Source organism: Ambystoma mexicanum, chromosome 11, assembly GCF_040938575.1.
Source record: "Ambystoma mexicanum isolate Mex_15411 chromosome 11, UKY_AmexF1_1, whole genome shotgun sequence".
Lineage (NCBI taxonomy): Eukaryota > Metazoa > Chordata > Amphibia > Caudata > Ambystomatidae > Ambystoma > Ambystoma mexicanum.
This window is the reverse complement of record NC_090934.1, coordinates 553,280,208-553,300,796: the sequence shown is the minus strand read 5'-3', so window position 1 is coordinate 553,300,796 and position 20,589 is coordinate 553,280,208. Positions and strand designations below refer to the sequence as shown.

General features: G+C 45.8%; 1 protein-coding gene across 2 annotated transcripts in view; it reads left to right on the top strand.

Annotated features, from left to right (window-relative positions):
• LOC138503557 (catalase-like) overlaps nt 1-20,589 on the top strand; it is an 833,069-nt gene that overhangs the window by 195,478 nt on the left and 617,002 nt on the right. For both annotated transcript variants that reach the window (XM_069623378.1, XM_069623377.1), the window contains exons 3-4: nt 11,237-11,347; nt 11,685-11,815. In XM_069623378.1, the coding sequence (XP_069479479.1) occupies nt 11,237-11,347; nt 11,685-11,815 (242 nt within the window). The remainder of the gene's footprint in view (nt 1-11,236; nt 11,348-11,684; nt 11,816-20,589) is intronic.

The window sequence follows — 20,589 nt, the reverse complement described above, 5'->3', positions numbered from 1 at the left end:
GTTGTTTTATCCATTCCCCTTTCCCCTTGGGTTTGCCAGAAGCAGGATTGTTGAGCAGGCAGGCTTTGGGGGCTAGGTGGGCCAGCTTCACTCCTGCAGGATCCCACTACTTCAGTAATCTGACAGCAGCTAAAGCCCGACTCTCAGGTAGTCACCACCACAAGAAAGAGAGCGGGAGCCCGACTGGCCTCTGCTGAAGCCCCTCCTGACAAGGAGAGTAAGAACATCTACACCCTGGGCAGGAAAGTAGCTTCCTCGGCTGCCTTGTCTCGGGAGGATAGCTCAGGGGCAACATGCTCGCCTTGGAAGCAAGCCTACATGGAGCACCACAGGTTCGATCCCCGGGTCCGCGCTTAGAACCTCTGGGTAATAAGCACGTTATAAATAAGCTATCATATCATAGCATCATATCATATCATATATCATATCATATCAAACAAGAATAGCTAATATACTACGCTATTAGCCAGCTAGAATTGCCACAGGTGGGACGAGATCGCACAACATATAGACTCAATCCCAGAGCCCCTAAAAACACAGCTCTCACACACCATCGCTGAGGGGAGACAGGTAGCAAGCTGCATCCTTAAAAATAACCTAGACGCAGCAGACAACGCGGGGAGAATCGTGGCAGAAGGCACACTAATCAAATGCCATGCATGGCTCCGTCAATCGGGTTTCAAATTGGAAACCCAGGCTTCCCTATCAAACATGCACATTGAGCCCAATGCTTTATTTGGCAAAGCAGTTGAGGATGCACTTAAAAGTGCAAATGAGGAATATGATACCCTCAAATCCCTGGGACTGCTCACTAACAAACCCTTTGTCCTGGGGTTCTTCACAAGGGCAGTCCTCCCAACAGGGTTTTCAAAGAGGTCAAAGAAGGTCTAGAAGTAGGGGCAGATCCTCCTCCTCAAGAGGGGGCTCAACCCCTCTTAAACAGTGACCACCTGCTACACGTTCCCTCCCATGCCACTCCAGTAGGAGGTCATATTTCACACTTTACCCACACATGGGAGGGGATCATGTCGGACAAGTGGTGTTAAGCTCACCTGACTCCCACGGAGGCACTGGCCTGGTTCGCGCTGCTGTGACCTCTTCTAAGGTGATGCGCAGGGTTCGGAAGACGGACTGGACCAGGCCCCAAAATCTGGCTTGTCTGGCTCGCAGAAGTATCCTTCTGTAGGCGAAAATAGGGGATTAACTGTCTGCTGGGTAATGCAATCGGCCTCCCACTTTCCCCTCTCACCCTCCTCAAAACCCTTCTGTGATTTCTCGTAGCGTCTCACCTTAGGGTCTGGAAGGACGAGCTCTCCATCCTGCTTCTGATGCAGGGGCACGTTGGTAACCAGTTACTTCACTGGATTTTCGGATTGGTGAGAACCAAACTTGCTTGGCTTCCAGGTAAGTTTTTTGATAAGAGGTTCCCCTTGTGTCCATGCATTAATGTACTAATGCTAGTGTCTTTTTCCCCATAGGGGCCGGGGTACGGAATGCCGGGGAACAGGCACCGACCCGAGATGAGAGGTGAAATCCTTGTAGAAATCAGGTAAGTCTTTAATGCGCGTTTTTTGGTAATTTCTTTTCATTCGCTCATTAACGCTGATGTCTCTTTTTCCCCATAGGGGCCGGGGGCCGGAAATGCCAGGATGCGGCGCGGACCCGAAATGAAGAGGGAATGAATCAACAGGTAAGTCTTAACATGGAGATTTAGCTTTCCTTATTCCCTTCTCTCTCTCACCTTTTGTTCTGGTCTTTTTCTCCCTAGGCGCTGGGGCGTGACTGCGAATCCGGATGATCGCTGCTGAACATGGAGGCGCCCTGTAAAGGTGAGTGGAATGCGGCGCTGCAGCGATCGACGCGATGAGCTTTTAAATAAAAGTCTTCATTTTCAGGATTGCCGGCGAGATGTCTCTGGGATGCGGATTTAGCAGGTAAGGACTTTTCCTTCTTCTGTTCTCTTCTTTTCTTCCTTTGCAGTTGATCCTGGATGCTGGCAGGCGTGGCAGAAGTCAGGATGCAGGAGCAGACACGGTGAGTGTCCAGCTGCTAGATGCAGAACAACGCGAAGCATGTGTGGCTGTTCGGGTGGGGTTTAAATAGCCTTGGAAGAAGTTCCAGGTATGTATCCTTCCTCCAATCAGGTATGTATCCTTCCCCGACCATGCCCGGATGGTAAATTAGTCCCAGAGGTAAAGTAGTTCCTTTCAGGCCTCAAGGAGGCCGGGATCCTGCAGCATGGTCTGCATCAGGTAAGTGCACCCAAGCACTCCCATAATGAGCCTGGCGCCTATGGCGCCAGGACTGATGTCTTTTATGAGCCTGGCAACCATAGGCGCCAGGACACTGTCCAAAGGGCCCCTATATGGGGTTGCTGGGTCCTTCCTTGGGGACTGGATGTCCGCTTTCGGGGACGCAGGGCTTGAACCGGCTCCCCGGGAGCGGGCATCATGACAAGTGGTTACTTTCCACCGTGGCGGGGGGGGGTTGCATAGAGCTAATTCAAACACCAGCCAACCACCCGCCAAGACAAAGATAGACTTCACAGGAAGAACAACACATCCTGTTGGAAGAGGTCAAAGCACTGCTAATAAAGGGCGCCATAGAAATCATCCCAGCAAACCAGGTAAACAAGGGTATTTATTCAATATACTGCCTTGTGCCGAAAAAAGACCTAACTATGCGCCTGGTCTAGACCTGCGCCCTGCAAACACCTACGTCAAGCCACAAAAATTCCACATGACAACGTTACAGGAAGCAATCCCACTGCTGAAACAGGTGGACTACATGGCAATCTTGGATATGAAAGAGGCATACTTTCATATTTCAATATTCCCAGCGCACAGAAGATTCTTGCGCTTCAAAATAGCAGACTAACACTACCAATTCAAGGTGCTACACTTTGGTATAGTATGCTCCAAGGTACTATCGGTAGTGGCAGCACATCAACTCAGAGAATCAATCCCAGTGTACCCTTATCTGGATGACTGGCTGATAACAGGAGAATCCCCCCAAATTTGCAAGCAAAGTACCCAGAGAACATTCAATGTCCTGTTACAATTGGGATTCTCAATCAACGAGAAAAAAATCAAGTCTCGTTCCAAGCAAGACAAAACAATTTTTAGGAGGTGTCGTAAAGACAGAAGAGGGTCTAGTCTTTCCATCAAACGAAAGAGTGCAAATACCCCAGTATCTAGCTAGGTGTCCAAATAACCGTACGCAAAGCAATGTGCTTGCTCGGGATGATGGCTTAATGCATTTACCTGTTTCCGCTGGCTCGGCTGCGCATGCGCCCAATTCAAGAGTGCTTAGCGAAACAGTGCTCTCAGGCAAGTGATCATTGGCACGATCTAGTGGTTGTTTCGCTAACCCTAGTTCAAGCGCTACGCTGGTGGACAAAGGAAAACCTGTTAAAGGGAAAACCTTTTCACAACCCTGCAGTGCAAGCAAGTGTCATAACAGACACATCACTCACCAGGTGGGGAGCCCATTACCTTCACCACACAGCGCATGGCCCGTGGACTCAGATCACAGCCCAAAATCACATAAACCTGTTGGAGCTGCTAGCACTGCTCAAAGCCCTGCAAGTTTTCGGAGTGCACATGTCAGGTCAGACAGTACAAGTCGTCATGTACAGCACCACTGCCATGTTTTACATAAACAAGCAGGGGGGCACACACTCTCCAAGTCTGTCCAGGCTAGCACAAAATATGTGGAAGTGGGCACTCAAGCGGGGCATGTTCCTAACGTTGCAACATGTTCCAAGGGAACTAATTTTCTGGCAGACTCATTAAGCAGAGATCCTCTACCCGAAGAGCACGAGTGGCAGCTCAACAAAAATATCTTAAACGATATCTTCTCCCTATGGGGTTACCCCCCCTTTAGACTTGTTTGCCACAAGCCAAAACACACAATGCCCAGACTTCGCATCCAGATTTCCCCAACACAGATCCAAGGGCAACGCCCTGTGGATGAACTGGTCAGGGAAATTTGCCTACGCTTTTCCCCCAACACCGCTAGTGAGCAAGTTGGTGAACAAAATGCACCAGGAACAAGTGACACTATTCCTAGTTGCTCCTATGTGGGCGAGACAACCTTGGTTTCTGCATCTGCGCAAACTGGCGATGTGCGATCCAATAAAACTCGCGTGCCCTTACAACATGCTCACACAGCACGGGGGACAACGTTCCACCCACACCCTCAGTCTATGAACTTGGCAGCTTGGCTCCTGAAGTCATAGAATTTGGCTATTTAAAACTACTTCAAACTTGTATGGAAATCCTCAAAGAGGAATGCAAACCAAACACCATACACTGTTATTTTAACAAATGGAAAAAATGTGTAATATGGTACCAGTCATAAAATGTAAACCCAATCGAATGTACTCCATCACACATTCTTCATTACATGCTCCACTTACTAGACTCAGGGATAGTATTTAACTCCATCAAGGTTCACCCAGCGGCTCTATCCGTGTACACCACTACTCAAAGCAAGGTGCCCTGGTGGAAAGTCCCTGTCATTAAGGCATTCATGGAAGGAGTAAAAAGACTTTACCCTCCCATTTCAAACCTGCCTCCAGGTTGGGACCTAAATGTGGTACTTGCAAAGCTCACAGGACCCCCCTTTGAGCCTATGCACAAATCCAGCCTTAAACACCTTACATATAAAACAGCTTTTCTGGTGGCTATCACCTCCATAAGAAGAGTCAGCGAACTACAAGCTTTGTCAGAGTGCAAAACGCTTTCTTTGTTATCCACAAAGACAAGTTGGTACTAAGAACAAACCCTAGGTTTTCACCTAGGTTCATATCTAAGTTCCATGTCACCCAGTCCATTGAACTACCAGCTTTCTTTCAAAACCCTTCAAGATCAGCTGAGAAACAACTCCATACACTAGATGTAAGGAGGGTGGTTCTTTACTATGTAAACAAAACACAACCGCTGCAAAAAAACAGACCAACGGTTTGTCTCCATGGACCCAGGCAGGGAAGGTGATCACGTTTCAAAAAACACCATCTCCAGATGGATAGTGAAATGCATACAATTCTGCTACTCTCTATCAAACAAGACTCTGTCTTTCATACCAAGATCTCACTCTAGCAGGGGTACAGGGGCTACTCTGGCATTTATTGCAAACATCCCGCTGGATGCCATTTGCAAAGCAGCAACATGGAGGTCCATACATACTTTTACTCAGCCCTACTGCATTGACACACATTCTAAAGCAGATTCACAGGTGGGACAAGCGGTGCTAAAACATCTATTTGGCACTGTACCTTCTCACAACCCACCATCGTCTCCAGACAATGCTCGCTAATCTATGCATAGCATGTGATCTAAGCAGATCCACAAGCCTCAGAAGGGATACATTACTTACCATAATCATATTTCTGATTCTTGTATCTGCCGGGAGCATGTGGTAATGGTTAAGAAAGGATGATTGGTGAAGGTTTGGGGCTAGGGGATAGCGTTGTTATTTTTTTCAATTTTATTTTTAGTGTTTTGCCGAGATCGAGAACCAGCGCAAATGGCAATTAAAATAGAGTGAATACTCAAACTGTGATACAGTGAGATGTGCCAAATACTGTGCTAGTTAGGGGAAGATGAGTATTTCAAGTTAGTTTAGGAACCATTTTTTGTGACAAAAATATATATTAAAAAAATGCTTTGTAAATTCACTTAAAATCTGTAGGGGGTTGTACTAAGGTGATTTAACATTCTGCGTTTGTGTATTGAGATCGAGAACTGTTTTATTTAACTTTGTTTTGTGAATATAAAGTGTGTCACTGAGACGTGTTCATGGCTGAGCCATGGTTACATTATCGGTTGTTTTAATTGTATGATTTTAGAATGTTTTAATGTTTGAATTGTTTGAAGGGAGGATGTGAAGGGTATAAAGGAGGTAGATTTGCCAATTTTGGAAAAGAGGCAGTGGGCAGCGAGATGAATCTGCACTATTATTCGTGATTTCTCAATTCATAAGATGTGACTAACGAACAGTATGCATTGTAAAAAAGGTGAATTATCAAATGTAAAAAATGGATTGAGATCTGCCTTATAAAAGTTTCTTTTCCGAAAATAAACAATTTATGAGTATATGTTCGAGAAATGTGATTCTCGATTTAGATTGTATATTTGTATATTAGAAGTTGATAGTGTTGTATTAACTTTGTAATATTTATATTTATATGAAAAAGAGTTCAGGAGGATTGGGCAGTGGTGCAACATAAGCTCAATCTATACTTTTCTTTTCCATTAGCTCCCTGGAAGGGGGCGCTAGCCAATCAGGATGCTCAGAACGCAGGCTGTGTTCTCTGGTATATGCCTGCACTACAAGCAGCCTGAGTACTGTTGGTCAGCGCACCTTCCCAGCTCATTCTTCACCTCTCCAGTCCCCCCATCTCTTGGCACCCATATAGTTCCTAGGCGGGAGCTAAGTGTATTTAAATACACAAGTGTTTAAATATTTCTATTGAATCGCTTATAACTTCTTTTGACTGTAGAGAGTGGATAGTGTATCCTTAATATAGGTTTTCTGTATTTTGTAGTTCAACCTTTTCAAGCTGTTGCTGTTTTTCTGTTACATCTTCAAGGTTTAGATTCATGTTCTTCAACATTTACATTTTTCATAATGTTTATTGTTTGCCTTTAACCATTTTAAAGTTTGGGATTCTGCGTACATATTTCAAACGAGACAAGCAAAGGGCACATTATTAAGTGTGTGGGATAAATACTTAGAAGAATGCCTTTAACTTGGGCCGCGGGCCTATACCACCCGATCCGGCCTGCCGGGTCAGGTAGTAAAGCTTAAGTAAAGCCTTATAGAACGAGCAGGGCTCATTATCGTGGGATAATGACCCGCTCAAAAGATATCGCAGACGGATATAAGTTCAGAAAGGGTTATCATCCCAAGCAATAATGACCATTCCTGAGGTCTGTGTTAATATTAGCACATAATACTATTAGTATTAGTATTAAAGGTTTTAGTTGTATTGTTGAAGTAAAGCATGTTAGTTTGATAATGAATGAAGTACACAAGCGGAATGATTCTCTGCAGCACCAAAAATGGGTCAGGGGAACTGGGCTTCGGTGAAAACGGCCTACGGGAAATCATCATAGAGACAATTCATTGTGGTTTCATTCTGTAATATTTAAATTCCTAAATTGTCTTTTATAGGGTTAGCTTTTTAATTGTGAACTTGGTTGAACTGGAATAGTTGTCCCTTGTTATGTTAAAATAGGTTGGAGTGCCTTGTTGAAAAAACATGTTGCTGGGGGATTGTATTGCTGTTTATTTCATAAAATGTCGGGAATATTCTTCTAATGCACTACAAGATGCTTGCGGCTTCAAAGCATGGAATTAAGATTGGCAGGGTTAGTGGCTTTTTATGATTTAGGTCTTCCGACCTGTATCTGAGAACTGGTGACATACAAAAAGGAAATAGGAAGTGGGTTTTGTAGATTATTACTAAACCCTGAATAACATAGTATGAAAAGTGAACTTAATGATCCTGAGTCTCAATTTTGAATGCTGGCACGTGTCTCAGTGAACAGAGAAATTGCCAGTACATAGTGCAGCATCCTGGCTATATTTTGCCAATCCATCTAGCTAAGCATTCAAAATAGAAGGGGGAACCAATGTTATAACCTTTTGTGAATTCTTGGTACAGTCACTCAAATGACCTTAAGTCGATTTCCTTTGTAGAACTGCACTATGTACCTTAGAATTCTAAATACATAAGAATTCTATGACAGGCATTCAAGCTGTCCACAACTTGGGACTTCATTCAAGTGGCTGGTTCTTCAGACAGTGAGAATGAATATTTTAAGTTTATAGATGTAAGAATGATTAAAATTGGCACAGATATCTAATTTGCTTGTGAACTGCAGTTCCACTCAAAGGATTTCAACAATTCTGCCATGACTGTGCAGCTCACAAACCACTTACTTGTTTGTGTTAAAAGAAAGTGCATCTGTATACACCGGCATTCCGACCAGATTGTGGGGTGGGAGTAAATGGAACAGTCACCAGGGACAATACATAAGTGGCCATACATAGATTGAGGACAACGAACACTGAAAGTTTAGTGCAGGTAGGCTGGTATGGCCAGCTCTGCTCGGGATGTGACCATGATATGTAACGTGCTAGAGTGGAGGCAGAGGAAATGGCGGACATAGGCAGGTTAGAGGCGAGGGGAAACATGTTAGCTAGCAGGCAGATGAGAGGTAGGTTAAGAGGGTAACTCGGAGGCGAGGCATAGGCTTTTTGTTTGGTTTTGAACAAATCCATGTGGACTGTTTCTCGGATGTCTGGGGGAAGAGAATTCCATGAAAGTGGAGCAAGAGGAGAGAAAGAGCGGAAGTGAGAGGAAGCACAGGGAGGGCAAGGAGCCACAAGGATAGTCGATGAGGCAGAGCAGAGATTACGAGAAGGCTTGTAGAGTTCGATTGAGGAGGATCGAAACAGTGGTGCCTTATCGAGCTGTAGGTCCTCATTGAACTCCCCTCCCCACCCATCCCCTGCTAGGTGTTCCCTGAAGAGCAGGGTCATGATTTCCTTCATGAACATCCAGAGTGTTGGCACAGTCCTGATTGCCACTGGGATGTTATGGTGTTCCAGTGGGCTGGGGCGTAGCAAGAGATGGCATGTTTCCTAATTTTCTTTTAATCAGCCAGTTTAGATTCCAGCCTCGAAATGGTCTGGTTCCTAGAGAAGCCATCCCACTGGAGCCTGTGAGTTTCGTGACTATGTAGGCTGATGATTGAGCGGTAGTTGTCTTCTGTGTTATACAGGTAGTTTTGAAGAGTATCCTGACTGGGATAGTTTCTTGTAGACTGACGGGAAATTTGGTCAAATGTTCTAGTTCCTTGTAGGAGGATGTCAGCAGTGCGTTGAACGGCCCTAAACTGGGCCGGTACACCAGTGAGGAGTATGTTTCCTCAATCGGGGTGTGAGGTTACCACAGCCTGGACCATGTCCTCAGGTGGGAAGAAGACTTATCTTCCGAATTAGAGCTAGTTGATGCCAGGAAGTTTGGGCTTTTATGTTGACATGTTGCCAGAAGGAGATATTGTTGTCAATGTGTACCAGAGTAGTGTCACATGGGGCCATCTGTGGTGTGAATCCATCAAGGTGCATATCATTGAGCCACCCGTGGATGGCCTCCAGTTTAGATGCGTGGCCTAGTAGGACGGATTCCCTATTGTGTGACTGAGTGTCAGGTAGGTGCTTGTCCTCCAAGCCTGGATGGAGGTGAGGCATAAAATGTCAAGTACAGTTCAATGTTACGAATAAATGAGCATCATAGGTGTATTAATGAAGTGAGATATTAGGGTTGTTGAAGCATCCCAAGTGGTTCCATGCAGAGATTTAAGATCACTGGGGAGAAAATAGATCACTGCAGGACTCAACAAGTGAATGGGTGGCGCTTGGATCGGAAGTTATCCATCTGGCCTGCTTTGTATCTCTCCTAGGTATGCAGTGAACCAGCTGAGAGCTGTGCCTATGAACCCTATTCTATCTGCAAGTAGACTTGTAAATGGGAACTAGTCATCCATGTCAAACATGCCAGACAGGTCAAAGCAAAAACGGGCAGGAATCGCCATTATCCCTGGTTTGGAGAGCATCTTTTATGACCTGTATGGTGGTAATTTCCGTACTGCATTTGTGTCTAAATTTAGATTGCTGGCTGTGGTGCATGGCATGTTGGTTAATACCATCATTGAGTTCATTGGCAACTGCCTTCTGAATGACTTTACCAATTAATGGAAGGCTCTTTTTTCGTCCTAGTAGTTATCAATGTTGTCTCGGTCTAGAGTGGGATTTTTGAGGAATGGTTGGATTAATCTTGTTTAAAGTGATTGGAAAGGTGCCCTGATCCAGAGAGCCATTGATTATGTCAAAGGAGGTTACGGCAGATCCTGCAAACTGTTTTGTGACTAAGGTAGGGAAGGATGCAGTCCTTGCCCTTGTAAGTTTTAATGACACAAGAGTATCAGAGTTCTTAGATGTGCGGGGGGTCAAGGTTGTGCGGGGGGGTCACTTGCAAATTGCTGGCTGCATTACCACTGTTTGTTGCCTTTATAATTCATTTATTGTTATTTATCTGTTTCTCCTCTGCTTCGCACTTTCCACCTCTCCCCCCTTCCATGCACTTTTCCCCTCCCCCTCTCCCATGCACTTGCGCGTTCTCAATGTCACTGGGCCTAGTAAGATCGCTGTTTTGTTCTCCCCTGTTCCCCTTCCTTGCCTTGTCGCTCTCTGAAACACTTGTGTACGAGCGCGATAGAAATAAAATATCAATCAATCAAAGGTTGTCCAGTGTTGTCTCACATGGTGGAATCATGAATGGGCGGCCACGGATTTTGAAACATCAATATGTTGTCTAATTTGTATCTATCTTGGGGATTAAGTTGCTAATTGCTTTACATCTTTCTGTGGACTCAGTAATTACTGTGGTGATAGTCATAGAATATTACTCTGCTTTGGCTTCAGTGATGAGTGCCCCAGCAAGTACTGCCTAAGGCCTTTAAGGTAAGGAGGTCCTCATGTTTCTATGTTTTGCACCACAAATGTTCATGTTTTCGGATAGTTTATAGTCAGACATAGTGGTCTTCCCTTATTCTATATCATTTGGGAAGTTATGTATAAGGAGACTAGGGATGTATGAATAGTCTGTCCAGTAAAGTGGGATCAGATTAAGGCATTTTACCAGGGGAGACCCAAAGAAGACCAGGCAGCTTATGTTTCCCCTGATATGGGTATGGTTCATATAAAATTAGGAGCAGGGTCCTCAAGAACTGAGAAATGCGCTGCCTTATCGTTACTGGCAGATCATATGCAAATCCACAAGCCACCTAGGTTGTAGTAATTCAAGGTACACTGCACTTTTATGCCAGTGAACTTTAGTTGCTAATCAGTAAGCAGGTGTGTAGAGATCAGAACATTCAGATAATACTCTAGGACATTGGTCTTTCAGACGACTCGGGCAATTAAAATGAAGTTGTGTTGTTTTTTGTTTTTTTAGTGTGGTGATCATGAGTACCTAGCAGTGAAGTGGACTGACCCCACAGAATCAATAATTATGGTCCCCCAGAATTCCTCAGATTACACTAGATTTTAACCATGCCCTATGGGGCCAATCTCGGAACACTGATTTGAAAAAGCAAAATGGTGTGACACTGTTACAAACCTGTCAACTATCCAGTTTCAGTAATGTTTTTCTTTTTTTCAGGAGCATTTGGTTATTTTGAAGTGACACATGACATAACAAAGTACTCAAAAGCCAAGGTATTTGAACACATCGGCAAGAAAACGCCAATAGCTGTCCGCTTCTCCACCGTAGGTAAGGCCAAACTACTTCATTGTTTGTTTCACTTGCAGACATTTCTTGCAAAGAGTAAATTGTATAGGACTTCAGCGTACATTGGTTCTACTTACATTGCTGGATCTCACATTCGGTACACATACGCCAGCGTTTGAGTGGGTCTTGTTCCATTTGGGGGACAGTCAGATTGGAGAATTACAGGTAAAATGTTCTTGGCCAACATTGTTTACTCATCCAGTATTCATGCAGTTTGAAAGGTTACTTGCGTTAACGGGAAGTATACATAGCCTGGTGTAATGGAGCATTAATCTGTTTCTGTCTTTGTGTTCAAGTGTTTTTATTTTTATTTTTGTAGCTGGTGAATCTGGCTCAGCTGATACTGTCCGTGACCCCAGAGGGTTTGCTGTGAAATTCTACACAGACGATGGGAACTGGGATTTGACTGGAAACAACACACCTATCTTCTTTATTCGGGATGCTTTTCTAGTAAGTATGATACTAGTGAAAATGCTATTTGTACCAATATTTTGTTGTGTGTAAAAAAAAATGTTTTTTTTGCAAATGACTTTTGAAGCATTTGGCATGTGTCCTACAAAATCCCAAATATACATTAAAAAAGGAACAATTGGGGTATCCAAGATGGCCGCCGTGTAGGAGAGACGTACACTCTGTCGCTCCGTCCGAGAAAAATGCTTTGAAAGGTAGAAAAGTATCTGCGGAGGTTCTCGTCCCCTTCAAAAGGAGCCCGGAGCACATAATATAATCACCTTACACCTGCGGAGCTGCGAGGGGCCATGTAGTGAAGTTTGCTCAAACTTGACGCCCGCAGCCTGTCCCGTGCGCTGATCCGGCTGGTCACGTTCATTACGAACACTGCGGTGGTTTGGCTGGGACAGCGCGGGCATCCATCTGCTGGCGGCAGCCCCTCTTGCCCCCCCAACCATAGGAACGGCAATTGCAGGTGCAGCCGTGCGGAGAGCGGCCCACCGTCCGGAAGCTGAGGGGCGAGCGGCCGCGGCGCTGGGAGGCTCTGGAGAGTGCGCACGGACGCCTCCTCCTGCGCCTGCTTGCCTACGGACCCGGAGGGGTGCTGTGCTGAAGGTACGGAGCCTCCCGGGGAGGGGGCGATCCTTGGAGGGGCGCAAAGTCGGCTCGCCAGCATTATCAAAGTGGGGGCTGTGAAACCTGGGGGCCTTCGCCTCCAAAGCTAGAGACACTGTCATCAACCCAATAGGGAGCACATCCGTGGTACAAGACCCAAATTGTTGGGGGCACGAGGTGGGGTGCGGAGCCCTGTGGCCCTCGGGAGTTCCCTCCCACTCCCCTCCCCATCCTAGCGAATCAGCCAAGGCGCACAAGCGGAGGCAGCACACGTGATATACCACAGGCCAGGGAGTGAAGATTGTAGTCCCCTGAACATATAAGTGTACTACATTAAATAGTACGTCACAAAGATTACAACTGAGCCTCGGACACATCGCCCCATTTGGAAGACACCTGGCATTGGATTGGCCTGCCCCTGATGATATTACAAGTCAGCCAAGTGAACTGGGGGTTGAGTGCGAGTGACATTTGGTAATTAGAACACGGAAACAGAGGGCATATTGGGCACACTAAGCAAGGGATTTTCGCCAGATATCCCTAATCATAAAATTGCAAAGGAAACGAAAGGGGGTATCTGCTTCCCTGAAGCAGTCAAAGCTAAACCAAGCCGCACAGCTGGTGCCTCACTCGAGTGTTAGACCTGTGCAATCTGGAAGAGGCTGATGCCAGGTACAAAATCCAGAAGGGCCCCAAGCAAGTCTAAAGGGGTACAAGCCCAAGTGGGATTCCAGATTGAGAGGTGCTGGAGAAATAAGCAAGTGGAGACGGTCCTAGCACCAACGAAACATCAGAAGAAAACAGATACCGAAAACGTAGGAGCGCCAGTAGACATGGCCTTGGATAAGGAGGAACTATTAGCATCCCTGAAGGGAATGGAATCAAGAATGATGAGCACATTCCAGAATCAGATTGGCCAACTGAAAGATGAGCTGAAGCTGGCACTACAAGACATCAAGAAGGAAATTCATGATCTCGGGGAGAGAGTAGATGCAGTGAAAAACAGCCTCTCTTCTGTGGCAGAGGATACTAAACAGAATAGTGTTTTGCTGGAACAATTGGCTAGAGCCATAACCAATCTGGAAATACAGGCTGAGGACTTAGAAAATAGATCCCGCAGATCGAACATTAGAGTCAGAGGCCTGACCGAGGCAGTTCTTGATGTTGGTCTTCCCACCACGCTACAACAATGCTTCAGCAGTCTCATGAAGGATACCCCCCCGTGAGAGATTTGCTTCGACAGAATACATCGCATTGGCCCGCGATGAAATGAACCGGGACACATGCCGAGGGATTACATTTGGAAGAGAATACGGAGCAGCCAGCAATGGCCTCACGACATTCCCCCCGGAAACACGGAAACAATTAATGGGAATGGTTGATGGAGAAGTCGATGAGAAAGGCCAGAGGGAGTGGCTCCCCGGTGGCTTCTCGCCCAAGCACAATCTGAACTACAGGAACTGATAGATCTGACAGCGGGCAAATTCATATCTCTTGGAACTGTGAGAGGATGAGCAAGAGTAAGGCTGCATAAAATATACCTACAAGCGAGGAGGAAATGCGACGGAGAGGCAGTTTTGGATCTCTATGCTGGACGAGTTTGAGTCCAGGCGAAAAAGAATGTTTGGAGGGAGGAAGGCCCACAAACCTGATCTAGAATCAAGCACAGGGCGGTGGGATTCTAACCAAACAGGGGGGAGGGGAGGGACGGAGAAGAGGTAGGGGAGGGGGGAGAGGGGATAAGGGTGGGACTGTGGAAAACTGGAAATGTTAGAGGGGATAAAAACTCATTCTGGCCCCGATTGCAATTCTGGACTATGGAGACTGGTGATCTTATAAGGAAAAACGAGAATCCAGGGGATACGAAAAATATACCTGAGCGGCACAATTTTCAGGGCATGATCAATAAATGAAATGGTAATACTATCTCTCAATGTGCAGGGATTAACTTCTCCAGCAAAGCGTTCTGCTCTCCTGGGGAGGTTGGAACAGTTGAGGGTATCGGTGGCGATCCTACAGAAGACACATCTCCTCCCGGTAGACCAAAAGAGGATGTCCCACAAGGTTGTTCCGACAACAATGTTTTGCTTCAACGGGAAAGAAATCAAAGGGAATGGCAATTCTGTTGAGCAGGGAACTGGGGTTCCGGAAAGGATCGCGCGCTTGCAGATCCAGAAGGCAGGTTTATTGTGGTTAAGGGGCGGATCAAGGAACGGAGGTATACAATAATAGCATTATATCTGCCTAATGACAATCAAGATAAATACATCTAGGGGGTACTGGAAAAATGTGATGGCTGGTGTGAAGGGCAAACGATAATTGGAGGGGATTTCAACTGTGTGATTGACCCCTTGCTAGATAAAACTCTACCATCAACATTGGCAGATGGGAAGAATAGGCAGGCATTAGGCAAACTTTTCCGAGATCTAGATGTGATTGAGACCTGGAGATTCTTCCACGAAACCGACAGGGAATACACCCACTTCTCAGCAGTACATCGGGGATATTCTAGAATTGATATGATCTTAGTATCTTCCACTTTGATCCAGCAGATAATGAAAGTCGATATAGGAGTACAGTATCTGACAGATCACGCACCAGTAATAATTTGCATGGACATGGGGGAAAATAAAACGCAGAAGGTAAAGCGCTGGACCCTAACTGAACTCATTTTGAAAGACATTGCCCTTAGAGCCCATATAGAGGAGTCGATCCTCAATTATTTCCGGGAAAATGACAGGGAGGAGACAGACTTTGGAACGGTATGGGATGCCGGAAAGGCGGTCATAAGGGGGGAATTCATCTCACAGGCAGCACTATACAAGAGGGAACAGGCACTAATAACACAAAGATTAGAAAACGACCTGTGAGAGTCGGAAGCCCAACACAAAAATAAACAGTCACAAAAATCGGAGACCGCTTAAAAAAAATTAGAGCACAACTGGAGGCCCATACAGCAGATAGGGTGGCACAATCCCTCCTACGTACCAGACAGTCCTATTATGTCCACGAGGGAAAAGCAAATAAATTCTTAGTCGCCAAGTTCCAAAAACAAAAGTCCCGCAATTATATAGCAAAGTTAAGGGGAGAACGGGGAGAACTGTGTTTGAGGGAAAAGGGAAAAATGCAGATAATGACAAATTACCATACAAAGCTATTAAAACAAGAGGAACTTATTCCCCAAGCCCAGGAACGGTATCTGGCGGGATGGTCCTCCCCCAAATCACAGCAGAAGAAAAACAGATATTGGAGTCGGAGATAACGGCACAGGAGATTAGTGATGCGATCTCGACTCTACCTTCGAATATAACCCCAGGCCCAAATAGTCTTGGAGGAGGATTCTATAAGATGTTCCGTGCACAATTGCTGGCCCCACTGGTAAAACATTTTAATCTAATGAGGGAGAAAGGTACAGTAACCCCGGATATGGGTAGATCCTTAACCTTACTAATTTCAAAACCAGGAAAGGACCCCTTAGAATGCTCTATCGTGCCATAGCATTGCTAAACTCAGATGCTAAGCTTTATGCCAAAACTGTAGCAACTAGATTGGGGAAGGTCCTCCCACGAATCATAAATTTGGATCAGACCAGTTTTATAATAGGCAGAAGCACCCAAGATACCGTGCGTTGCGCTATAGACATCATTGAGCTAGGTACCCGAACAACCCAACGCTTCTCATTGGCAGCCTTAGATGCCAGGAGAGCGTTTGACAGCTTAGACTGGAACTATTTGAGACTGGTATTGGAGAAGTTCGGATGTGGGCCCCAGTTTATTACTATGGTAATGGCAAATTTTCAGATTCCTTCGACGAATCTACTGGTTAATGAGCACACATCTGAGCAAATTAGGATAGAAAGAGGCACCCGACAAGGCTGCCGCCTCTCCCCACTAATATTTGCCATGGCAATGGAACCATTTGCAGCACAACTTAGGCATTGGGGGGGTTAGATGTGGCGACATACACAATAAAATTGTGTTATACGCAGATGACCTTATGCTGTTCATTTCCAATACCAGGGACACCTTGCCAAAGATAATGCAAAGCTACAGGATTTTGCGGGGGTATCCGGGTTCCACATAAATTATGAGAAATCCAAAGCCCTGAACATTACTGAAAGCCCAGGAGATATTGTGGAGGTAGAGAGATCATTCCCATTATCCCGGGAAAAAGAGTCCCTGGAGTATTTGGGGGTTTGTTTAACCCGAAAGGTTAATGACCTATATGAAGTAAATATTAAACCATTATGGAAGCAACTGCAGGAGGATCTCCGGTGTTTGGACGATAAGGGAATTGTCTTGGTTTGCCCGAATAACGGCTGTGAAAATGACCCTCTTACCCCATATGCTATATACTGTTAGTTCCCTTCCAATAAAGATCCCTCCGTGGGTCTCTAAAGATTTGCAAATAGCTATTTCGGCCTTTGTATGGAAAGGTAAGAAGGCCAGGTTACAACGTAAGCTCATGACGCGCCCCCCGCTACTTGGAGGTCTAGGATTGCCGGATATACAAAGATATGTCCGGGCGGCACACATAGCACCCATGCTGCACTGGGAGGACCCAAATCCATATCTGGATTGGACACAGATAAAACAGGAGACTACTAGGACGCAACTACAAATTTTACGCACCCTTCCACTGCACCACAAATGCGCAGGAGGTCAATTGTTAGAAACCACTAAAGTAGCGCTCAATAGCTGGGATGATGAGCTAAGAAGGAGGAACATTCTGCGAGGGTTGGGCCCACACTCCCCAGTATCTTATAATCCAGAGTTCACCCCGAGTCTCCAAACTAAGTTTTGGGAGGGTTGGCCAGCACCTGAATCTCTGGTTCTGTCGGACATGTTTCGAGACAGAGAACCACTCTCCTAATTTCAAGTGGGAGAGAGCCAGAGATACAGATATATCTAAATAAGACATTTGATCTCTCACCAAACTGTCAGATTAGCGGCCAATAGACCCCTAACAAGCCTTGAATTATTTATACAAGGGGGTGTAACAAAAAAGGGAACTTCTAGGCTTTATAAATTATTGGATAGGGCCCTCCCAGAAGACACCTTGCAATATAAAACGAGTTGGGAAAAAGACATTGGGGCCACCATCGCAGTGGAAGATTGGGTAAGGATATGGGAAAGAGCCCATAAAAGCTCCAGGTGTACGCTCATCAAGGAATCGGCATATAAAATCGCCTATCGCTGGTATTTACCCCCTGCCAGATTGAACAAAATGAACCCTAGATACTCAATGCTCTACTGGAGGAAATGTGGGGAAATAGGATACTTCTTCCACATGTGGTGGTCCTGTCCAAAGGCGCAGATATTTTGGAAGGAGGTCCTGGGGCATATTAAAAAGGTGACGGGAATTGAGCTCCCAGAAGATCCGAAAGTTCTCTTATTGGGGGCGACAGCAGCGAACCGATATGCAGCAAAGGGGCACAAAGCTACATTAATTACACATTTGCTGTCGGTGGCAAGACTGACCCTAGCCCAAGGGTGGAAAACTGAACAAGGTCCTATAATTACATGGTGGTGGGTTAAAATATGGGGGGTTCTGGCAATGGAGATGATTTGTGCATTACAAACTGTACTTACCTAAAATATTTGTCAATTTAGGAACCATTCAGTGAAATGGTAAAGGACAAAGAACCGCACTATTTTAGACCCAGGATACTCAGAAATCCAGACTCTTACTAAAAAAGAAATAAGAAGTAATTAATCAGAAATTAACACTGGACTCCTCTCAAGAGCAAACATGATGGGAGCTGAATGGGTTGGGGGTGGGGAGGGTAGGGGGGGAGGGAGTGGTGGGGGGGCGAGGCAGGAGGCTGGGGGGATGTTTGAAAAGTTAAAACCCGCGGACCTAGCAGAGCCAATTAACGGGAATATAAAGATGTAATGTTTGTAATGGTAAGGTAATGATCTATGCGTTTGTTGAAACTTTGTTCTCTGTACGAGTCTGCGGAATAAATAAACCTTGATAAAAAAAAAGGAACAATTGAGATTGCAAATTCTGTTTTTCGAAAACTGAACAAAGTGAAAACTAAATTCCATAACTGAAGTGAAAACCGACAGACATGATTTAAAGTGCTTGATTTATTTTGAATTGTTCCTTCTCAACATATGTTGTGATGTGATATGGCATTTATAACGCGCCTATGCACAAGTGCCTCAAGGCGCGACGAGGCAGGGAGGGGAATCAGAGGGAAGACATACAACGATCCTACTAGGCCAAGTGTCATTCAGATCTTGCAAGTGCGTGGGAAGGGGGCAGGGACAGTGCAGTACAAGATGATAACAATAAGTAACGGCCAGCATGTGGCAAGTGCATGGGTAAGTGCGGACAACAGGTGTCAGGGCTGGTAGGGGACTGTAGCGATACAGAACAGTCCCCAAGTGCGAGGTTTGCCCAGTGGGCAGTGCAGGTGTGAGATGCTGGCAGGGGAGAGACCTCGGCCCGAGATCAGACGGTGTCCAGGTAGTCAGTGTGGTTCAGGTTTCAGACAGGAGGTCAGCAGAGGAGAGGAGGAGAGAAAGCTGAAACAAACAGAAAGGTTTTGTGGTGCTTCCGGAACCGGAGATGGTTCTCCTCAAGTTTAAGGGAGGCAAGGAGGCTGTTCCAGAGGGAGGCGCCGGCCGAAGAAAGAGACCTACCACCCACACGTTGCTTGGTGAAGTGACTGACCCTGAGGGACTTGGAGACGGATGAGCGGAGAGCTTTTCGAAGGAAGATATTTAGGAAGGCAGAGTAGAAGGTATTGAGGACCCAAGCCCCAGAAGGCCTTGTGGACGATGCAGAGGGTTTTGAACTTAATCCTCGCAGCCACCGGGAGACAGTGCAGAGATTTCAGTCCTGGAGAGATACAATCCCTGGGCTTGAGGCCAAGGACAAGTCCTGCAGTCCTGTTTTGGATAAGTTGCAGAGGGCGGAGAGAAGAAGCAGGCAGATTTAGAAAGAGGCTGTTGCAATAGTCCAGCGTAGAGGGAACCAGTGCTCTGGAGACAGTGAGCTTCTGGGGGAAGGAGAGGAAAGGAAGAATCCCTCTGAGGAGATGCAGCTGGTAGTGTGACTTCTTAGAGAGGTCCGAGATGTGGGGAGAGAAAGAGAGTGTGGAGTCGAAGATGACCCCAAGGTTTTTAGCCTCGCAGGTGGGAGCTGGAAGAGGGCCAAGGGAGGCCGGCCAGAGAGCTACAGGGAAGGAGGGAGCAGGTGTGATGAGGAGAATCTCGGTCTTACCGGTATTAAGACAGAGATCGTTGGCGGCACATCATTCCTGGATAGCAGACAGACAGTCAGAGATGAGGGAAGGGGAGGAGGAGGTCGAGGGTAGCCTGAAAATGAGCTGGGTGTCCGCTGCATAGCACTGAAAGTTGGGGCAGAGTGTGGCGATGCGGTGGGCAAGGAGTGCCAGGTATTGGTTGAACAGCCAGGCAGAGAGGTTAGACCCCTGGGGAACACTACAGGTAGAGAAAAAGATAGCGGAGAGAAAGGACCTGAGCCTGACCAGTGATACCCAGATTATCACGGAGACGGTTGAGCAGGATGGTATGGTTGACAGTGTCAAAGGCAGAAGAGAGATCAAGTAAGATAAGGACGCAGTGGGTGTTAGAGTCAAGGTTGGAGAGCAGGTCTTCATAGATGTTCAGCAGAGCGGTTTCCGTACTTCTGGCAGCTCTGAAATTTAAGCATTTCATATATGTTCACATGATTGTAATTCTTCTATATCCACATGCTTCGAATCATTCCATGTCGAAAAGGCTGGGAATACTTGGGGCCTGATTCACAGAGCATTTTCTTATGGATTTGCGCCATTAAAAAATGCTTCTGTGAATCAAGCGATTGGTATCTGAAATACATGTAAAGATGTGGATTACTCCAATTGACATTTGGTGACTTTTAATTTCTATTATGCATAAACAATCTTAGAAAGGTTACATTTTCATGTTCGTAAAATTAATGTTTCAGTTAACTGCCGATGTATAAACATCATATCGATATAGTCCTAGTTTAAACCTCTTTATTTGCATTTTTGTGCATATTACTATACCGCTTCATTGCCACTTCAAATCACTGTGCATGTGGGGAAGAAAGAAGGACTGGCATTCTAGAAAGAAAGTCTACTTTAAGGAATCTGGTCCTTTGGATTTGCGGTTCTAGCGTGT